The sequence below is a fragment of the Mugil cephalus genome, chromosome 4, assembly GCF_022458985.1.
Source record: "Mugil cephalus isolate CIBA_MC_2020 chromosome 4, CIBA_Mcephalus_1.1, whole genome shotgun sequence".
NCBI classification, from domain to species: domain Eukaryota; kingdom Metazoa; phylum Chordata; class Actinopteri; order Mugiliformes; family Mugilidae; genus Mugil; species Mugil cephalus.
The window spans coordinates 1,682,280-1,703,972 of NC_061773.1; the positions used below are offsets into that span (position 1 = coordinate 1,682,280).

The following is a 21,693-nucleotide window of genomic DNA, read 5'->3' on the forward strand; positions in this document are numbered from 1 at the left end:
GAATGTTCAAAGAATGGACATGGGTCTTCTGAGGGTGACCTGTAGTGTCTGGTAACAGAATGTTGTTAGTGGGGGACTTTGGGTCCTATAAATTGAGGGGAGGGGCCTCTGTGGATCATCCCACAGATACGTGATCAGTTTGGGATCTAGTGAATGTGGAGGCCAGGTCAACACCTTGTGCTGTTCTTGATGTTTTTTAGTTGTTCTTAGTTGTTTTAGTTCTTGTGTGTGTGTGTGTGTGTGTGTGTGTGTGTGTGTGTGTGTGTGTGTGTGGCTGGGGATGGCTGCTGCCATCAAGGAGTGCCATTGCTATGGGGTGGGGGTGTCAGGTCTGGTCTAGGTGGGTGATACATTTCTAAGTAACATCTACATGAATTAATCAGGTCCAAACATTTTCCAGCAGCAGAACATTGAATTGTCACCAGATGGTTAATGTTACTTACTTCTCCTGTCAAAGGTGAAGGTTTTAGTGTTGTTGTATGGCTGATGTGTAGACGGTAAACAAACAGACCATGCTATCTATGACACTGTATGAATTCAAGACTTAACTCTGGGTCATGATCAAACGGACAGTTGCATATAAAATGTCTTTTATTTTGACTCTGGTCCATATCACGTGGGAATTCTTAATAGATCTCATACTGTGACAACAGGAGGGTTTAGTTTGGACAGACATGTTAAGCGAGTAAACAGACTGATCTTTAACAGCTGGCGTGGAGCCTCCAGCGTGTCTCCTCCTCCTCCTCCTCCTACTCCTCCTCCTCTTTCACTCCTTTCACTTTCATTTACAAGGAAGAGCCAGTGTCGGGGGAAGGTAAGTCCGATGTGCTATTAACTCATATTTAGGTGCAGAATTTATGTTCAACCAGTAGCAAAGCTAATATAACATGGCGCAGTGTAAAAAAACAAAAACAAATGCAAGCTCAAAAGAAAGCGAGAGGCGAGTTAAAGCGTATTTAACTTTAACCGAAAGTGGAGTCGAGTGACAGTACTCCGACAACACGACGACGTACCTGTTTTCAGGAAATACACCGAATAAAGAACGTTCATGGGTCTGACTTTCATTAACGCACTGCTGTCATATAGATATATTTCATTAACGTTTACTGTGTTGTACAGGAAGAAGAGAGACAAAATGGCAGGCGGCGAAGAGCCCATGGATTATGTGAGTTGAAAACTAGTGCTGAACACTGCATTAGTATGAAATAGGGTTCCTTTAATGGAACTCTGGAATTATATACTAGAGACAATACAATATACACCAATCATGCAGAACGTAATAACCACTGACAGGAGATGTGACAATTCAGTGTTCTGCTGGGAAACATTTGGACCTGACATTTATTCATGTAGATGTTACTTAGACATGTTCCACCCACCTAGACCAGACCAGACACCCTCACCCCATAGCAATGACACTCCTTGATGGCAGCAGCCATCCCCAGCAGGATGCAGCCTGACACGGATGCACACAAAAATGGTTTAGGAACAACTCAAAAAACATGAAGAACAACACAAGGAGTTGTCCTGACCTCCAGATTCACTAGATCCCAAACTGATCCACAGAGATGACTACCCTCAACCCATAGGACCCAGGCCTAACAACATTCTGTTACCAGACCATATACTATACTATTTTGTTTTTGCAAATGTTCTGTTTTCTCTTTGTTTTCCCTGCATAGGAGAACTCTAATTATTCATCCTTTCTTGACCATCAGGTAGGTGTTTTCTTTAGTGCATCTGTTTGTGTTCAGTCTAAAGTCCTGGTTGAACAGGCCTCTGTGTTTTCTGTAGAGAGTATGTGAAAGTGAAACTATTAGACTGAAGGCGTATGATTAAAACTGCCAGACACAACAGGACACCTTATAGTATACTATTTTGTTTTTGAAAATGTTCTGTTTTCCCTCTGTTTTCCTTGTATAGAGCACCACTGATACAAACGACATAAACCCACAAAGTCCAATCCTTCGTGGTGCTCAGGTAAGTGTTACTGTAGTTAGTTAGTTACTGTCTATTGTAGTTAGTTAGTTACTGTCTATATTCAGTAACTTCAACTAGTCGAAAGTCCTAAGTGAGCAAGACTGTGTTTTCTGTAAAGAGTGGTCATAATATTCTGGTTGTTGTACAATTCTGTTTAAAATCACTGTTGTTGATGCAAAATTATGAGAGAGAAAATGCAATTAATGTGAAATTATTTTCAAAGCTGATCTTCTCAGTTGGGTAACATGGTGTGTTATGTGCTTTCAGGTTGGGATGACTTCACCACATGATGACGGTGAAGTTTTTCTTACTCTGTCATTCAAGTGGTTAGAGCCTGATCGACCACAGAAAATAAAAAAGGAGCTAGAGCGACTGCTTCAGAGTTGGTTCAACAATAACATAACTTCTGTGAACTGTGAAGTTAAGAAGACTGTAGGACACACAAGGGCTTTGATAAAGCTTCAACCCGTTCCAGGTGCCGTATGACTATGTTCGAATTATGTTATTGCTACAGTAGAAACTCACATAACCACGTGATTACATTCCTATCACTTAAGTTCAGGAGCTGTATGTATTAATATTAGCTTTGAAAGTTCATTATGTGTTTTTATTTCTTTTAAGGCCTGAGTGTGCTTCAAAAGCTGATTGGACAGACACTGAAAGACAAGAAAGACAACAACAATAAGGTCACCATAATGTCTCTTAGTCTGACTTCACTTGATCAGGACACACAAATACCCGAGGATGCTTCAGTTAATCTCCGCTCTTCAAGTCCACAGCCACAAGCTGTATGTACCGTATAACAATTAATTACATGTTACTCCCAAATCTATTTCTTTTTAATAAATTGATATGCTGTGTTTTTATTCAGGAGGCCGTACAACAGGCAGAATGCAGTAGTGCAGTTTCGACAGCACAAGAAGACAAGACACATTCTTGTCTTATCGCAGTGAGTCAATTCCTGTACGTGAACCAAATCTACGAGGAGGAACTTGAACATATACAAAAAAATAACAGAGTTAAAATGAGAACAGAGGTGAAGGTGACATTTCACGAAGACCAGACAGATGGAAGCCCACAGAAAGCTGAGGCTGAGTTCACAAACCTTGTCCAGAAATGCTTACCTGATTGCAATGGCTCCGTTGTTCCTCTCAAGTTCATAGATCAAGATAACTGGAGTGATGCACTGAACATCATCCAGAAAAACAAGAACAGGCTTTTGCTTACTCTGTCGCCTGAAGTACTTACTGTATGTGGACCCAGCCAGTATCGAGATGCTGTTTGCAAGCTCTTAAATGCAACACAGAATACAAATGCAAATGCGTCTCTTAAAGAGTTTCAAGGCTTGTCTCAAGAGACATTCCAGAAGATACATATGACCATCAAAGACCCTCTCGTCAATGATGGACTAACCATGGAGGAGAGCTGCTGGAAGCACATGAATACTGCTTTTACTGAGCAACTACACAAGATTAAGTCCAAGTTTGATGTGGACTTGAAAACATCAGTCATCGGTCAAGGCAAAGTTGATGTTAAAGCTTGCTACAAAAGAGCCGGAGGAAACAATTCCATGGAGAGTCACGCTATCAGAGCTCTTCTCCGTCTGTACCAGAAGATTTCCACCTCACCCATGGGTTTCAACTCACACCAAATTTCCACAGGGTTCAATGGGTCACTGGGGAAGCTGGGCAGTGACTATCAGGCAGACAGGCCTCAGTCAGAATACAGTAGTGACAGTGCTGAAGTACGCATGGCAGGGGGAGCAACAGCAGCAGACAAAGACGAATGCTGTCCAATATGTATGGATATGTTTACCAATAAGAAACAGCTGAAGTGCAAACATGAATTCTGTGAAGAATGCCTGCAAAGGTCTGAGAAGTCACTGGGGCCCACCTGTCCTGTATGCAAAGACGTCTATGGTGTGATCAAGGGTGACCAGCCAGATGGAACAATGACAACAAAGATTTATTCCACTTCCCTCCCTGGATTCCCAGACTGTGGTACTATAGTTATCACTTACGACATCCATGGTGGAAAGCAGACGGTAAACAAATGAGTTTATCTGAATGCCCCTTTTGAGGATATCATCTCAGTTGTGTTATGATTTGTGCTTAAATTTAGAATTTCTAATAATTCTGTCTACTCTTTACTCTCCTGATGCAGGAAAAACATCCCAAACCTGGACATTTCTATTCAGGTATCACTAGACAAGCATATCTGCCAGACAACAAAGAAGGAAAAGAAGTGCTGCAGCTGTTGAGAAGAGCTTTTGAGCAAAGGCTCATTTTCACTGTTGGTACATCCAGAACTACTGGGATGGATGATCAGGTGACCTGGAACGACATTCATCACAAGACATCGATGGTGGGAGGACCACAAGGGTACAGTATCCCTATATCTTTCTTCTGTTTCACTAAGCACTAATCAGCCACAACATTAAAATACATAAAATACCTATTGCCTCAATAAAATCTGACCTCTTAGGGCACAGACATGGGATCTCTGTGGATGTCCTCTGTTGTCTGACCATGGGTTGTTAGCAGTGGATTCTTTAAGTCCTCTGGGTTATGATATTCGTTAGATCACCTTGTGTTGGCGTGCCTCATGCATTCAAAGTCTGATTGGTTATGGAGACTTTGGAGGCTTGGTTGACATGTTCCGCCAGACAAGTGTTATCTTGTCCCTCTTGGAGTTACCTTAGGGACAATGTATCCAGTCTGCAATAATATTTGAGTGGGTACATATCAAAGAAACATCCACATGAATGCCAGGATCCCCGGTTTCATGGCAGAAGATGAGACAACCTAGAGTATTAATTTCAACTATCAGCAGTTTTAACGACATGGTTTGTTGGTGTATACACCAATCAGCCACAACATTATGACCATTGACAGGAGAAGTATACAACAATGACCGTGTTGTAACAATTTAATGTTCTGCTGGAAACTTTTGGAGCTGGCATTCATTCATCTGGTCACCCACCTAGACCAGACCAGACAGCCCCACCTCATAGCAATGACACTCCTTGATGGCAGCAGCCATCCCCAGGAGGATGCAGCCTGACACAGACACATGCACAGAAACACTTTAGGAACAACTCAGAAAACATGAAGAACAGCACAAGGTATTGACCTGGCCTCCAAATTCACTAGATCCCAAACTGATCAAGTATCTGAGGGATGATCCACAGAGGCCCCTCCCCTCAACTCATAGGACCCAAAGGCCCCCACTATCAACATTCTGTTACCAGACACCACAGGACACCCTCAGAAGACCCATGTTCATTCTCTGATGAGTCGCAACTGTTTTGTAGGCACAAGGAGACCTACACAATATTAGGATGGTGGTCATAATGTTATGCCTGATTGGTGTATTGTCTCTCAGTGTTCTGGAATATATTAACCCTTGTACATTTCGTGTTTCCACAGGTTTGGATATCCTGACCCCGACTACCTGAGCAGAGTGAAGGATGAGCTGAAGGCCAAAGGCATCAAGTGAAAACTTAGACTAGATGAATAATACAGCCTAAACGGAAAAGAAATGATCGTGTAAAACAGGCTTTACTTTTTTTCCCTCTAGTGTTTCAAAGTATACTCTATAAGCATACTGTTATTTCTTTAATGAAGTATATGGAAGCATTTTTGTTGATTAGCAGATCAAATAATGTCTACAGCACATTACTCAATATATGCTTAAAATAATACTGACTTAATGGAATGGAGACTGAAGCAACAGATAACGCAACAGACCCATGCAGATCGTTCCCTTCCTTACATGTAATCATGCATCCTCTGATTCTCTTGTTTCCTTTTAAGTTTGCATAGAGCTCGTGGCTATATAGATAATGGGTATGTGGAAAAGTCTAAATTTAAGTTTCATTCATTAATTTTTTTGTCATTTGTTTTGGACTCTCAAAAGAACATAATATGTACTGCATATGTAATTGCATCACCTGCAAATGTAGTAGTTCATATTTGTGCATTTAACAATTTCAGCATGATCGCTATAATAAAACCTTGACTGTGAGTTGCAAGTTAAATTCTTATTCATTTTTTCCAGATTACATGTTGACACATTGGCGAGCAAGAGTGAGTGACACAAGAGCTAAGACATGGATTTACTGTTCAGGCGATCCAGTTGCATGTTGTAAACAAAACACAGAACACTATGGCTTGTTTTCTGTACAATTTTTTAAAATTTTATTTATAACAATTTCTGTTATTTAGTTTGCAAAGTACTCCAGCAAAAATTAAACATTATTCTCTTTCCAGAAGAAAGTCTGAGCCTCCATGCATCGTGTACTATAAAAGCTATGTGTCATTTTCCATTTAAAAAAAAGGACTAATCAAAAAAAAAAAGTCTGAAAATGCAGGTATGATTTTTGCAAAAATGTCCTTTAGGTAAAATGATTGTACTTCTCTCTCAGTTAAAGACAAAACATATACAACAGCATAAAAATAACACTCGCTGACAGTTAAAAGCAAAAATAAAAACTTGTTATTGTAATTACATTGAAGACTTGTGTTACTTTTCACATGCATTAATATGGCTGACACATTTCTTGACAGAAGCAGCATTTTGGGACAGAGGCTGAGCGTAAGGACGTGTCAGAGCGACCAGAATGGCAGCGTTAGCAGCAGCAGGGCATGGAGGAGAATATCGGAAAGAGAAATGCAAAGGACCGAATGGACATGAAGCACTTAAGACAGTCGTTACAAAACGGTGAATGTACAGACTTTGATTCTCTAAAGGCAGAAAGATAGATTTACTCACAAAGCCAGAAGAACGTTATCTGGTCTTTCTTAATGGACTGGAGAAGTAATAAACAAGAGCCACCTTAATCCGTTCCTTTTCTCACATTTTGCTGGAATTCCACCCTGCCATTTACTCTGTAGGAAGACCCTTTTAACAGACATAGTGCAGACTAACCATTAAGGCCGTGGATCTGCAATGATACTATCCACTTGGGGTGTGGATGTGGACATGCAGCCAACTACCCACCCACGAAGGCTTTTTATCCTAACTATCACTTTACTTTAGTTCTAATCTCCATCCATCACTGGAATGTTTAACCTACAACCGACTTCCTCATTCTCCAGCTTCCTCAATCACACACCAATGAGCTTCTTGTCCTCTCGCTTCAGCAACACACGAGCTCCAGCTGTTACACAATGTGATACAAACAAACATATCTGCTTTACATCTCACGGTATAAAGCCTACAGTATACACTACACCGTAAAAATGTGATATTCTGTGCAAGGAAGACAAAACAATCATTTCATGAACATTGTTCTCTGAGAAAAAAAAAATCTGTAGAGATACTGTAGTTGCCATCTGGTATTGACATTTTACATGTGCTATACACAAACGGTGCTATCACAAATTTCGTTGCAAACAATCTTTGCCAAGGAACCCAGCAAGACAACATATGTACCGATTTAGAAAACTTTGAGTTTTGCCTTTCCCGCTCAAAGTCAACACAAACAACAAACAGTTGGCACTGGTGAAATGGAACAGTGTTTTTTTTCTCTTTTCTATACAATTCATACAAAAATAAAAAATTAAAACTGCTCCAAATGATAGCGTCTTTTGTTCAGATTTTTACTTGTTTCCATTTCAGTTTGCACAGAGGTAGTGGCTATTTAGGTAAAGGGTATGGGACGAAGTGTAAATTAAAAATCTCTCATAGAAAATGTTATTCGTTTTTTTGACTGGAGGAATCTTAAAAGAACAAAATATAATACTGCAATCACATACAAAAGTAGTCCTTCATTTTGTACATTTTATACAGTGTTCACACTTTTTATCAATTTTCTCTCACACTTTTTATCGATTTTTATTTTATTTTTTAGTTAGGTTTTTCTTTAAAAGGCAAGAAGAGGGATGTGTTTGGAATAGCGTGATCCAGGCCAATGTACAGTCTATGCCAGCGGGTCCACAAGCGGCTCCTCGTCTCCACGTGATAGCAACTCCTTCTTCTCGTCTGTGCTGGCCAGAGAGTTCCGACTGTTGTGGGCTCCCATGTACAGGGTGGCATATACTGGGTTTGTAAAGTTGGTGGGCTGCAAGGAGTGAAAAGTCATCCATTAGACAAGATGTTGGGGGCTGCAGGGTGGTTACATACTGTGTGTGTGTGTGTATATATAAATATATATATATATATACATACAGTGACCTGCTCAATGAATTTAAACAATGACGGTAACATAACGTACAGTTGAGTAGTGGACACCAATAGTTTCAAAACTACTTCAAAGCACAACGTTGTTGTTGAAACATGCAAAAAAAATTCTGTTTGGAGGAGCAAAAGATTTGTTATGAGACCATGGATTAAATTACACCCTGGCAGGCTGCCATAGTATAGTATAACATACCATTGCAAACCCTACAGTACACACATGATTGTACTTTTCTCTACCTTGTCAGGGTCCAGCGTGAAGTCTGCATCCAGCAGCTCCCCAGCATCATCATCAGGCTCGCCCTCGTAGATCTTATAAGCGGGGTTTCCGATTTCAACATTCATGGCCCCATTGGTCATCCTTTGGTGCTGGAAGCCCTTGGCCCTACGCAACATACAGAGGGCACAGTTACACCTTCATATCTTATTCTTGTTTCGAGGAGCCTGAACAGTGCAAGCAGGGAGACAGCCACATTATGAAGGGAGGGAAGAGGCACTGTATGACTCTCACCGCCATCCAGGCTAAGCCACAGCACAACCACCAACACAAACCCAGCATTCATGTAGCCCAGGTCAGATGCAGACTCAGTGGACCTGGATCCAAGACTGTTAGGGAATCTGTCTTTCTACAATAAATCCTGTGCTATAAATGTCTGCATTAGCTGCGGTATATACTTGTGAGCACAGTAAATGCTGGATTTTTTGAGTTACATTTTCCAATCTGAGCTTGGAAGAATGCTGTCAGGCTCTCCATCTCTCTGTGAGAGACACTACCACATTACAAACCACAACACCGTACAATATGGCGCAATATGATGGACAATACTGTATGGCAGATCTATACCACAATACATAGACAGATCTATTCAATGCATCTTTTCAATAGATCTGCCCTGGAGCTGCTCTGGAGAGGGAAGTTGAACAGAACAATACTGTAGGTGCGGGAATGGCCTCAGAGAGAATGGCACGACATTCAACCACAGGACCAAACACTGCACAGCAACCAAGACTTATGGTTAAAGGATAGACAGAGGAAGAGAGACAGCATCAGGATGCAGGGCTGAAAGAAGGTGTTGAGGGAAAAGTGTAACCCTGGCAACCGTTACCGCAAGCGTTTGGAGCCGGTTTTGCTGGGCCGGCTAGACCTGAGGAGCAAAAGAGATGCCATTACAGGGAGGAGGGTAAACAAGTGCAGACTAAAGAAAAGGACAGAGGGAAGGAAGTCAAAGAAAAGGAAAGGAGATGGAAAAGAGAAGACATAAAAGAGATCGCCATTGTCTCACTTTTTCAGTGCTATTGTGTTTGCCTCTTACTCACCCTCTCATTCTCTTCCTGTACCAGATCAGTGCTCCTGCAGCCAGGAGAACCAGAAGCAACAGCAGCAGCAATGGGATCACTATGGAGGCTGTGCCTGCATAAAAAACAATAAAGAAATAAATAAACAACACTGAACAATTTTAACAATACACATGATCATCAGTGTAACTGCATGAAAGTTGACTTACGTCCGCCTGAACTTGCGTTATCATTACTGGTGGCCACGGCCTCACAGCGATGCCCTTCCCAGCCAGGTGAACATCTACACACACACATAAGAGAGGAAAAAAAGTGATATGTGTGTATGCAAAGCAACTATACAAGAATGACGACAAGTATGTATGAATGCATACCTGCACTCTGGAAGCCGATTGATGGGATTTATGGAGCACTGGCCATTTGCGCAGTACTCATTTGAATCACATGTGTAACAGCTGGGTTGGATTCTTCCATTTGTGCAGCTTTGGAGCAAAAACAATTTGCGTATCAGTGTGAGTGATTCTTCTCAACACTGCATGTGAAAGTAAGTCCACGATGTATGATGAATTCTGTGTCCATGAACGCTCTTACCGACAGGTGAAGTCCCCTGTGGATGTAAAGCCGTTGCTGGGGATACACTCGCCGTCTCGACAGTAGTGACACTTGTCAATCTCACATGTGCTGCCAGTGTACTGGGGCAGACAGCGGCACAGCCTGGAGCCATTTTCACTCTGTAGACACGTACCTTTGTTCAGGCAGTGGCCTTCACAGCTTCCTGATCACACACACACAGACATAAACATGTAAGGGCATGATTCCCCAGTCACATCATAATCTATTACATGTATCTTGGTCAGCACAAACATTTTAACATTTTACACTGTCAGATTGACAGTGGGGACACTCACTATACTGGCACTGGTCACCAAGGAAGTCAGAGGGGCAGCTGCAGGTTGGCTGGTTTCCAGCACTGACGGTACAGTTGCCTCCGTTCTTGCAGTAATCTTTACACGTGTGCAGATTACAGTTTGGCCCCGTAAAGCCTGTCAGGCATCGGCAGGTAGGAGCACCTGTGGGTGGACAGATATGTGAAGGAGCATGGAAGGAAGCGTGAACCGGTATGATGACAGTATGTTACTGGGAGACACAGACATGGAGGTGCACCGCAAAAGCTAAATTTGAATCCGAAACATTTCTAAATCATACCTGTAGGGGATGGTGTGCATGTGCCTCCATTCTTGCAGTAGTCCCTGCACTGATCGATCTCACATCGATCTCCTCCATAATTAGGCTGGCAGCGACACTTTGGCTGCTTGTGGGCATTTAGGAAACAGCTGCCTCCGTTCAAACACTGGACCAAGCAGGGGCCACTGGGATGGGCTGCAGGTGACAAAAGTCATTTAGCCACACAGTGAAAAGTACAAGTCAGTAGTTGTGGGTGTTCTATATATGCACTTCTGTGTGTTCACTCACGGGATGGAGACAATGTGGGGGTAGGCAGCTCCACACATGTGCCATTATCTAGCGTGCGTCCGTTGGGACAGGTGCAGACTGGGCCACTGGGGCTTAACAGACACAGCCATTCACATTTCTTTCTGTCACAGGGATTAGTCACTGACAGAGAGAGAGAGAGAGAGAGAAAATCTTAAAAATACTTGCAACAGTCGACTTCCCTCCAAGGGATTTTTGATATTTTCTACTCACTCTCAGGTTGTTTGTAACGGTGGTGCAACACTATATCTGTGGCATGGTTCATTCCAGTTGTGAGGTTCTCAACGGGGCCTTTGCCAAACTTATTCACTCGGAAGACGTAGTTATTGATGTAGGTGACGCCATAGACATAGTCCTCGAAGATATCAATGCTGAAGGGGTGCTGGAGCTCTGTGTAGAAACCAAGACAGACACAAGCGTTGCAGTCGAGTCTAACGGCTAATAAAAACGGATTAGTATGGGTTACGACACCAGCCATTATGATTATGTGCCACTCAACTGTTTTTGATGCTGTTTACAGCTACAACAGCATCACTGCCATTCAGTCTCACACTGCAAATCAGAGAGAGTTTGGCGTCAGCCCAGTACAGACGCTCGTTGAAGTAGTCAACTGCCAGACCTGTATAAACAGGGAGAAAACAGTTGTAGGTGATCTTTGAACACACACTTTCTATTTACTGTATTTACTACATATCAGTATGATTACGATGCATGTTTTTGTGTTTTATAAGTGTGTATTTTACCAGTTGGCCACTGGATGTTCTCTTCAACCAGGGTCTCTCTCATGGTTCCGTCCATAGCAGCTGTTTCAATCTTTGGGTGATTGCCCCAGTCGGCCCAGTACATTTTCCTTATAAATGAAAATTAAAAGTTTCATTTTATCATCGCTTTTACCATACTTCATTCTCAATGTCTCACAGTCTCCCAAGACCCACTCACCCTCTCTGGGGGTCAACTACAATGGAGTAAGGCTCATCAATCATGCCAGAGATCAAGGTTTTGCGGTGGTGTCCTCCACCCAGCTGTGCTACCTCGATGACATCTCTACCAGAGTCAGTCCAGTACAAGTTCCCTGCCACCCAGTCCACAGCGATGCCGCGTGGCATCTTCAGATCAGGAATCTGACCACAAAGACAGAGTAAGTGCAACAAGAACCTCCATATGTGGACTCACACACATCATCTGTCTTGCTTATGGTGGAGCACATGAATTCAAAGAAGTACAAGCAAGCATTAGAGAGCATTACCTCAAGGTTGGTGACCCTGGAGTCACTTTGGCGGCGGTTACGGTTGCTATTAGGGGAGGAGGAAGAAGAAGGCAAATCATAGGAAGAAATGCGCCCTGTGTGCCAGTTAGTCCAGTAAATGCGATTCGTCTTGATGTGCAGGTCCATGGCATCAATGCGCACGTTGGCATCACCCTGGAAGACCTGCTCATAGCGCCAGTTTGGCATGGAAGGGTCCAGACTGCGAATTTCATTGTCGTCTGCGATGTAGAGCACTTGTCTCTGAGCTGGTGGAATAAATGCATTGTTGTAGTTGAGATGTGACCAAGGGAAGGGAGGAAAGACAGCAGAATTACAAACAACTAGACCCTCTTGCACTTGTATGCTTTGAGTGTGAAGGTGGGATATAAAGTATCCTTTATATCATTCTATCCTACAAGATATTTGTGTGAAATTTTAGTTGTGAGGTTACAGTGATCACCAAAGTGATATCATTGTGTACCCCGGCAATTCTTGTCAATGAGTCTGGTAACACAACATTTGGATTTCATTATGGTGTACTATATTATCAAGAAAAGGCTCTTTGGAAATCTACAACCAAACAAAGCCGTTTTGATTGGCTGTAGGACAAATTTCTCCCCACTGGTGCAGAGATGACATGTATGACTAGCTCCCTGCACAGAAATGGCCCTGCGGGGAAGTTGTCCCATTTCCTTGTGTCCATTTGTGACAAATTTGAAAAAAAAGAGAGAAACCCCATCATGATGTTACTTATATAATGATTTCACAGGAATAAGAATCGCCTTAACCTTTGACCACCCAACTCCAATGAGTTTGTCAAGTCAAAAGGAATGTTGCTTCAGGTGTCCCTCAGATATTGCGAGAGTAGATTGGACCTAACTGAAGAACATAGTTCTCAAGACCACAGTTCTGCGTTTGCGTCAAAATTCTTCACAGGATAAATACATAAACATAAGCTTAGAAAGTTGACAAATGTTGACAAAAGAAATACTTACTATCTGCCTTGCAGGTGTCATTGATTCTGGTGAAGTACTTGTGGCAGCTGCACTTGTAGGAGCCCTTGGTGTTGTTGCAGATGTGGGAACACACTCCAAACTGCTTACACTCATTCTTATCTGTGGAACACCCCAAGGCCACATGAAGCACAACACACATAGTTTCTAGTCTTGGTGCAACTTTCAGACACAACAGGTAGTGAAAAAGACAGAGAAGTAAAAAACTTTACCTTTGCATATGTTATTTCCACTGGACTGGAAACCAGGTTTGCAGGAGCAGAACGAGTCTGTGCCGTTCACCACACAGTGAGCTTCATCTCCATCTCCACACACTGTCCTGTTTCTGCGACAGTCATTCTGCAACGTGTCTGCAGGCAATTAAACAAGGAGAATGCAATCACACCAAAAAAAACATGTAGAATGGACATTAAGACAAAAACAGTGTGGCACAACGGACCTTTCTCGTTGCAGTTGATTTCATCAGAACCATAGTCCTCACAGTCGTTGAAATTGTCGCAGCGCCGAGCATTGCTGATGCAACGCCCATTGGCACACGAGAACTCATCCTTTTGGCATACTGGTGTGGAATGAGGCTCTTTAGCAAGAGAACAGAAGTCATAGAGAAGTTATTACTTCGCGCCAAAGTTATCCTGATAAATAACTAGAATGTACATCCAGCTATAACTAAAATATGTATAATAGTCCAGTGTTGATCTGTCCCTTCATGTTGAGTTTTCTTCATTATCAGTATGTACATCAACACACTACCTCCTCATCACCTCTACCTCTTGCTGTTTGTCCAAGGAGTATTCATCACATCTCCCCCCACATCGCCTTGATACTGTCCCTCTTTGCCACCAGAATACTTTGTATACTCATGTCACTTCAATAAACCCTCATTCCCACACTTGATCTTTCCTTATTGAACTTATATTGTTCATGCAACTTCACAATAAGATTTATCTCTCTTCGTCATAATAACAATTTTCTAATTTAAACACGACTACATAAACTCACGGCAGTTGACTTCATCGCTGTTGTCTCCACAGTTGTTTACACCGTCACAAGTTTTTGATACAGGCAGACACACACGGTCGTTATGACAGCGGAACTGCCTTGTGGGTGGACACTGGAATTTAACTAGAGGACCAAAAGAGAGGAGTATTAAGAAAAAAACATATTTGTAAGCAATCACTGCCAAATGATCTTCAGTATACTGTCAGCCAAGGAAATGCACTGGTTCTCACCACACTCCTCTGGGTTCTCATCAGAATTGTCTCCACAGTCGTCCTCCCCATCACACTTCCAGCCCAGGGGCTTACAAAGGGTGTTGTTGCATTGGAACTCATCCAGGGGGCAGTGTCTACCCACTGAGATGTGATGGTGAGAAAGAGGAATGAGGAATAAGTGATGAGATCAGCAGCTGTTTTGGCATCATAGAGAAATAAGTTTGCTTCTCACCACCACTGTCACATTTCTCCTCATCACTGCCGTCCATGCAGTCGGCGTCTGCATCACAGCGCCAGCGGATGGGAATGCAATGGCCATTTTTGCACTGGAACTGATCACTGTCACACCTCACGTCGCAGCCGTCCTGAAGCAAAACACAGAATTCCTTTCATTAGCACACACAGCGTGTCGGGTTTAAATGCGGAAGGTATATTAGGGAGGAAACAGTCGTGCAGTACCTCATCTGAGCCATCTGCACAATCGTGGTCCCCGTCACACTTCCAGCGCCCGGCAATGCAGCGGCCATTCGTGCAGGAAAACTCGCTCTCCGAGCACTGGCGAGGCACTGAGGATAGGGAGAAACGCACTTAGAAATGTGACAAGAAAGGAGAGTTGAGGCAAAGAGCATGGAGGAGAGGCAAAAGGAAAGGGAATTAGAAGAAGAAAAGGTGGGAACAGAGCAGACTGAAAAAAGAACACATGGTGCTCTGGTGAGAGCGAGGCATACATGAAAAATTAGGCAGATAATTCATAACACCGGGTTGACTGAATGGGCACAGAGGTGGGGATGGTAGACTGTGTGTAGTTGAAGAACTACTACAGCTAGTGGGATTAAAAAAAAAAAAAAAAAAAAACGTAATAAAAAAAAGAAAGAAGGAAAAGGCTCGCGGAACAAAAGACAAGCTGGGGAAACACAAACTAAGTACCATTGAGTTGATCTGAAACTGTGGCAACACCTACCTCCAGTGTGCAGCAACTGGCCAGTGTGAAATGCAAAATAGACATGAGATGATGTGAGATGTGCAAATGGCCACATTAACTAAAAAGAAACCATACCCCAACCATGCTTGTGGTTGAGTAAATATAACAAACGAACACAGTGAATGGTGGTACACTGCTCACCGTTAAAACAGTCTGCATTTGAACTACTCATGGCAGAGCTTGTACAATATCACACAGTAAATCCTTGTTTTTATTCACACAGTGAGATGTGGATGTGTTGGCAGGGAGCGTCCCGTCCCAAACAGAGGGAACCTACCACACTTGTCTTCATCAGAGTTGTCCCCGCAGTCATTATCATAGTCACACTGCCAGCGTCCAGGCACACAGCGGTTGTTCTTACAGCGAAACTGGTACGGCTCACACGTTCGCTCATCTGTCGCACAAACAGGCGTATTAGGCATGATCATTACTCCATCACTAACTTCTTTTATTCTCCTTCTGCAACTCCCTCCTTACCACACTCCTCCTTGGGTTCGTCTGAAGCGTCTCCGCAATCATCTTCTCCGTCACACTTCCACCGTGCTGGGATGCAGCGCCCTGAATCCTTACAGCGGAACTCATCCACGCCACATGTCATTTGAGCTGCAACCGAGAGGATTTAATGGATTAGACATTCTAACGCTAGTTACCAGAACACCGGCTTATTCACACACATGCACACACACACACACACACACACACACACACACACACACACAAAAACATCACACTGTTTTTATTGATGTTGTAAAATTAATTGCTGTGAAAATAATCACTCTTACGCAGCCACTGTGTAGTTTTATGCTCCCTTTTTAAACTTTAAGACGTCAGTGCAAAGCTCTCCACATTCAGATTTCATATATATTGCTGACATTCACAGCATCCCATGAATATAACCTGTCAGATTCTATTACAGAGTAATTTTAATGCTTCATAGGAAAAGGTGCTATGTGGTGTAGCAATAAAACGTCTTGTCCTACTGCAGTTGGCAGGCTCATCAGATCCATCCACGCAGTCATTGTCCCGGTCACACACCCACACCCGTGGGATACAGCGCTTGGTGTTGGCACACTGGAACTGGTTGGGGGCACATGTTACTTCCGCTGTACAAAAGACAAAAGACAGATTTAAAAAAAAAAAAACTGGTACCTAATTGCACATTTCACAACAATACAAAGATTACAGTGTTTAAGTTGCTGTCACTGGTCCCTAGAAATGGCACAATTCATGACATAAGCCTGGTGAGTTTTCTCTTCTTATAGTACTTTCAGATAAATGTGCTAAAATGCAAATTTTGACCTCAGGATGGATGGTACCACTGAACAGTTCATGTGATCTCCCTTGGCGGAAAATGAATGTGCTCAGCAAATGTCACGGCGAATACATTATGCAATATCATTTTGAAGGAGTGCATTGCTGAAGAAAAGGTCAGAATGGACAGAGGATCCTGTGGGGGAGCATCAAAGTGTTGAGCAATTTTCGATCTGCTCATTGGATTTTAAGGTACAGCATGTATAAGTGGAAACTGTGGACAAAGTAAGGCAGTGGAGAAAAAAAGAAGGTTAAGGGGTGACTAAATTCAGTAGGGTTTATTCTCTGGGGACACATTCCACGCTACATAGAGAAATTTTGCTCTAAGCCATGATGACACTGGAAGGGTAAAAACTAAAAAAACTAAAATATAAATAGCAGGGAGCCGAGGGGAACTGGATGACTTACGACAGTCTTTCTCATCCTCTCCATCTCCACAGTTGTCCTGCCCATTGCAACGGAAGATGCCAGGGATACAGCGGCTGGGGTGGCTACATTTAAACTGAGTTGGCAGACACACATGGATGTCTGAAAAAATCAATACAACAAATAAAAAATTAGCAAATAACGGGTAACTCCTTCGGAATTTGAATTTAAACTCTATACATAGCTACATGTACCGCAGTTGGCTTCATCAGAGTTGTCCTGACAGTCATTGTCTCCATCACAAATGTAGGCTGGGTTAGTACAGATGCCGGTGCCACACTGGAACTGGCCTGGTCTGCATTTAAATTCAGCTACGGAGACAGCATTAAATATTAACCACGATAAAAATAAAAAATAAATAAATAAAACATTGCAAAGTAAGAGTGATACATTACAGTAAGACTTCTACAGTCAATCTGGCTGCATTCATCACTTACGGCAGTCTGCAGGTTCATCCGAGCGATCCCCACAGTCATCCTCAGTGTCACACTTCCACCAAAATGGAATGCACTTGTCATTTTTGCAAACAAACTGAGGGAGTACAAGAAATGATAGTTATTCTTTTCCCAGTGTGACAAAGAATAATTAATAAGGAATTATCTAAATCTACGGTCTCCAGCAGGTTCACCTGACTTGCGGTGCAGTTGGACAAGCAGTGTTTGCCATCAGCTGCTAGGTAGAAGTTAGTTGGGCAGGCACACTTGTAGCTCCCTCCAGGGGAGAGCAAACACAGGTTACTGCAGCCCCCATTGTTTGTCTGGCATGGGTGGCCTGCCACTGAAGTAAGCGGAAATGCAAACAAGTAGAATTAAGGACAAATAAGACAAGAATATATTAAGCATAACATTATGACCAACTTCCTAATATTGTGTAGGTCTCCCTTGTGCCTCCAAAACAGTTGTGAGAAATCAAAGAACGGGGCAGTGTTTAGCTCACTGTGTAGAGTACCCGCCCCACGTGTTGAGGCTACACTCCTCACTACAAGCGGCCCCAGTTTGAATGCCCTTTCCTGCATGCCCCCCCCCAGGTCCAAAAGTTTCCCAGCAGAATATTGACTTGTCACTACATGGTCAATGTTATTCATGACTTCCATCAGTGGTTATAATGTTATGTATGATCTGATCCTGATATGTGAAGGTTTAAATGTGGGGGTGAAAGGCCGCTAACTTGGTCGTACCTTCGGGCTGTCGGTATGGGTGGTAAATGTGTATGTCCATCGGTCTGTGCAGGGTGCTGATCAGCATGGTCTTGTTGGTCCCCAGCGTCTTATGGGCTCTGTTAATGGACTTTGTCTCCCAGTCGGTCCAGTAGATGTACTCCTCAAACAGAGTCATGGCAAAGATGTGTGGGATGTCCTGAGTCAGAACTAGCACAAGCACAAACAAGTCAGGAACAACAATTAAAATTAGTTTGAGACACTGTGATGTTTAGTTTTTTTGTGTGCATTACTTGTGTGTCTGCTTGTTCCATCCAGGCTGGCAAATGCGATGTAGTCCTCCCGTGCGTCGGCCCAGTAAATGCGGTCATTAACAAAGTCCAGTGTCAGGCCATTGGGCCAGGTGATCTTATCCTCCACGATGACGCTCCTGTTGGTTCCGTCCATCCCAATCCTCCCTATGTGAGGATTGTCACCCCAGTCAGACCAGTACAGGTACCTGTACGGGAAGATCCCAGTTAGTTAGTTTGAGGGTTTAAAGTTCACTACAATCAGAATAACACAAGGGAATTTTATTCCTGGGGAGAAAAACAGCCTTTAGACCACTAGTCAGTCTTCACAATGAGATGATTCCCAGCTGTGGAATATACCTCACTAGAAACAAGAGGCCCTTTCTTTGCATGTGATCTTTAAATTAAGATAAAAAGGAACCACACGTGTCATCCCACCTCATTGCTTTATCTGTTTGTGTCTTTTTATGAATGCTGTTTTTGGTTTTACATTTGTTTTCACATCTGTCTGGCAAATGAAATTTAGCTATCTGGTTAACACAGATGTAGCGTAATGCTAATTATTCTTCATTTCCCTAAAAAGCTGAACAAATTAACAAATGCACAAGCAAGTTATGTAGTTCCCTAATGCTTTGAGGTTGTTAATTATAACTATGACTTACAAAAACACTCAAATTCACTAAGAAGGTAGTTTAAAGCTTGTTACCTACAACATACAGACGTATGTGAGAAGTGATAAATTTGTTTGTTCTGAATAGGTAATTTATACTTCACAAGAAACTCAAGTGCTGAACTCTGGGAATGTCCTCACAGGGCACTCAGTTAGATGACAAGAGGCACTTCTCTTATTATTTTGGGATGTTGACCAGTTGTTTTGATGACTGCGTCTGTCGAATCACGCCATTCATTCAGCATGCACACACAAGCAGTATGATGATCTCTAACCAGGAGAGCTTAGTGGTCACACTGTGAATATTAGCATATGGGAGTTAATATTTCCGCATTTCCGCATTAACCACACCCACTCCAATTCCTGGCCAATCACAGAACAGTTGTCAGATACCACACAAGAAAAAAGTCCTGCCCAGTTGATGTGTCGAGAGCAAGCTGCGAGAACTCCCAAACAAGGGCTGCGAGAAACAAATGACATCAGGCTGTTCACAGAGAACAAGGAGTTGACCCCAAAAAGTCTTTGCTTGTACTTTTCAAAGTTCTGCTGTGCGGCTCTTACCCGTAGCGCACATCCACAGCCACAGCACGCGGCTCCCTCAGCCCGGTGTTGACCAGAACTGTCCGGTACGCTCCATTCAGCTTTGACACCTCAATAGTATCCCGTCCCTTATCACACCAGTACAGGTTTCCTCCCACCCAATCAACTGCCAAACCATCTGGGTTGCTGAGCGATGTGCGGTGAAGGACCTGAAATGAACGAGCAGAATCTGTGTCTCATAGAGAAGGATTAAATTATTTCTTCCTGCGTGTTCACGGCACACACATATACACGTGCACACAGGCACAGATTCATTTCTCATCTTAAATGTAGTTTCGATGTGGGGAAGGTGGGAATTTTTACTGCAATTTTTACCATATCTTCCTTACACAAGATGCTGCCACACTGACCTGAACATCGCTGCCGTTGATGTGCATGCGTCGGATCATGCTGCCCTGGGTGGTCACGTCTGTCCAGTAAATCATCTGCTGGCGATAATCGAAGTCCAGAGCGACAGCATTGTTCAAGCCCTGTCAAAGAACAGGAGCCACATTAGTCTGGTGTGCAGATAAACTGCAGGATGCAGGATGATTCGCAGGATTTTCCGTGCACATCAAACGGGTGTGTGTATCTGCGGGCCTCACCTGTTTGAGCAGTGTGTAGTTAGAGCCGTCCAAGTTGAGCTTCCTCAGGTAATAGCGGTTGGCGAAAATAAGGAAAGGTTCCTCATCTGCAGGGAGTGAGACATGAAATGTGAGTGGATTTACCTTAAACATCTGCCTGAATGTTTATAATCTGTCATGTTTCTTACCAGAAATGGATTTGCATATGGTGGGGTTCTCGGGGCTAAGCTGGAAACCCTCCACACACAGACAGTGGAAACTGCCGTGTGTGTTGATGCAACGTTGCGTGCAGGGATAAGTGGTTGTGCATTCATCTATGTCGACACACGTCTTCCCATCATCTTTCAGACGGAAGCCAGGGTGGCATCTGCACTGTGAGGGAGCAGAAAAGGGGGCCGGTAAAGCAACAGTCCATGCTGCTCCTTTATCACACCCATTGCTAGATAACTGGAGGCATAATTTTCCTGCTGTTCACTTACCTTAAACCCTATTTTGAGGTCTTCACAGAGCTGGGAGCAGCCACTCAGTTTGCTGTTCAGGCACTCATTAATAAAGCAATTCAGCTCATCAGAGCCATCACCGCAGTCATCTTTATGGTCACAGAGCAATGTCTCGTTGACACAGTTTCCGTTATTGCAAGCGTACGCAGTGTCATTGCACTTCTTCTCTGTTTCGTGAAATAAAGTAATGAGATGAGAAATGAATGATGAGCAAATCTCAACTGGAGCAGCAAGCACAAATTCTACACACAGTTGTTAAAAAGAAAGAAGTCTTTTATTAATGTTTTAATGTAATGGACTTCTTAATCTCAGTTTGTGTACCTATAAAATAACAATAAAAAAGAAAAGTGAAGGCTAACCTGGGCCATTGCAGCGTGGGTTTTTTGGTGCTTCATCTGAGTGATCATGGCAATCAAAGTCTCCATCACACTCCCAGGAACTTTGAATAAGACAGCGTCCGTTGGCACAGCGGAACTCATTGGGTCCACATGTGGGATAATCTGCAAACAAACAGACAAACAGCACACATGTTAACATTTTAATTAAAAAAACAGTGTGGGGAGGTGAGAACTTTTAAAATCACCAATAAGAATAAGAGGTCATGAGTCCACTTACCACACTCCTGGGACTCATCTGAGCCATCACTGCAGTCGTTGTCATGGTCACACACAAAGTGCTTAGGAATGCACTGCCGGTTCTGGCACATGAACTCGTTCTTGCTGCATGTGTTGTTGAAGACTGAGGCATAAAAATGTTTGCAGAGTGAATGAGATAAAAT

General features: G+C 43.0%; 2 protein-coding genes across 7 annotated transcripts in view; one reads left to right on the top strand and one right to left on the bottom strand.

Annotated features, from left to right (window-relative positions):
* Positions 1-746: 746 nt before the first annotated feature.
* On the top strand, positions 747-6,006 carry LOC125006745. Its single transcript, XM_047583078.1, has 9 exons — positions 747-814; positions 1,120-1,165; positions 1,683-1,718; positions 1,924-1,980; positions 2,248-2,455; positions 2,602-2,768; positions 2,852-4,024; positions 4,144-4,361; positions 5,409-6,006. Exons 2-9 carry the CDS (start codon positions 1,136-1,138, stop codon positions 5,476-5,478), a joined length of 1,959 nt encoding a protein of 652 aa, XP_047439034.1. The 5' UTR covers positions 747-814; positions 1,120-1,135; the 3' UTR covers positions 5,479-6,006.
* Positions 6,007-6,152: 146 nt separating this feature from the next.
* LOC125006744 (low-density lipoprotein receptor-related protein 1-like) overlaps positions 6,153-21,693 on the bottom strand; it is a 96,578-nt gene continuing 81,037 nt past the window's right edge. For 4 of the 6 annotated variants that reach the window (XM_047583074.1, XM_047583072.1, XM_047583076.1 and 1 more), the window contains 38 exons: positions 21,531-21,653; positions 21,275-21,415; positions 20,895-21,082; positions 20,604-20,787; positions 20,437-20,522; positions 20,203-20,322; positions 19,814-20,001; positions 18,586-18,791; positions 18,314-18,502; positions 17,765-17,913; positions 17,574-17,667; positions 17,331-17,447; positions 17,119-17,238; positions 16,380-16,502; positions 15,877-16,002; positions 15,677-15,793; positions 14,877-14,983; positions 14,650-14,782; positions 14,436-14,558; positions 14,206-14,328; positions 13,646-13,783; positions 13,419-13,556; positions 13,189-13,308; positions 12,194-12,459; positions 11,887-12,068; positions 11,691-11,797; positions 11,447-11,566; positions 11,161-11,337; positions 10,930-11,070; positions 10,663-10,836; positions 10,365-10,526; positions 10,048-10,231; positions 9,831-9,938; positions 9,666-9,739; positions 9,478-9,571; positions 9,267-9,305; positions 8,401-8,545; positions 6,153-8,044 (listed from right to left, as the gene is read on the bottom strand). In XM_047583074.1, the coding sequence (XP_047439030.1) occupies positions 7,904-8,044; positions 8,401-8,545; positions 9,267-9,305; positions 9,478-9,571; positions 9,666-9,739; positions 9,831-9,938; positions 10,048-10,231; positions 10,365-10,526; positions 10,663-10,836; positions 10,930-11,070; positions 11,161-11,337; positions 11,447-11,566; positions 11,691-11,797; positions 11,887-12,068; positions 12,194-12,459; positions 13,189-13,308; positions 13,419-13,556; positions 13,646-13,783; positions 14,206-14,328; positions 14,436-14,558; positions 14,650-14,782; positions 14,877-14,983; positions 15,677-15,793; positions 15,877-16,002; positions 16,380-16,502; positions 17,119-17,238; positions 17,331-17,447; positions 17,574-17,667; positions 17,765-17,913; positions 18,314-18,502; positions 18,586-18,791; positions 19,814-20,001; positions 20,203-20,322; positions 20,437-20,522; positions 20,604-20,787; positions 20,895-21,082; positions 21,275-21,415; positions 21,531-21,653 (5,267 nt within the window). In that variant the 3' untranslated portion in view covers positions 6,153-7,903. The remainder of the gene's footprint in view (positions 8,045-8,400; positions 8,546-9,266; positions 9,306-9,477; positions 9,572-9,665; positions 9,740-9,830; positions 9,939-10,047; positions 10,232-10,364; positions 10,527-10,662; positions 10,837-10,929; positions 11,071-11,160; positions 11,338-11,446; positions 11,567-11,690; positions 11,798-11,886; positions 12,069-12,193; positions 12,460-13,188; positions 13,309-13,418; positions 13,557-13,645; positions 13,784-14,205; positions 14,329-14,435; positions 14,559-14,649; positions 14,783-14,876; positions 14,984-15,676; positions 15,794-15,876; positions 16,003-16,379; positions 16,503-17,118; positions 17,239-17,330; positions 17,448-17,573; positions 17,668-17,764; positions 17,914-18,313; positions 18,503-18,585; positions 18,792-19,813; positions 20,002-20,202; positions 20,323-20,436; positions 20,523-20,603; positions 20,788-20,894; positions 21,083-21,274; positions 21,416-21,530; positions 21,654-21,693) is intronic. The other 2 variants (XM_047583077.1, XM_047583073.1) reach the window with 1 other exon arrangement.

Bases quoted from the DNA above. Each gene is read 5' to 3' on its own strand.
- LOC125006745 (XM_047583078.1), top strand. From the start codon at position 1,136: ATGGCAGGCGGCGAAGAGCCCATGGATTAT. The intron at 1,166-1,682 runs GTGAGTTGAAAA...TTCCCTGCATAG, and splicing joins GCGAAGAGCCCATGGATTAT to GAGAACTCTAATTATTCATC. The intron at 4,025-4,143 runs GTAAACAAATGA...CTCCTGATGCAG, and splicing joins TCCATGGTGGAAAGCAGACG to GAAAAACATCCCAAACCTGG.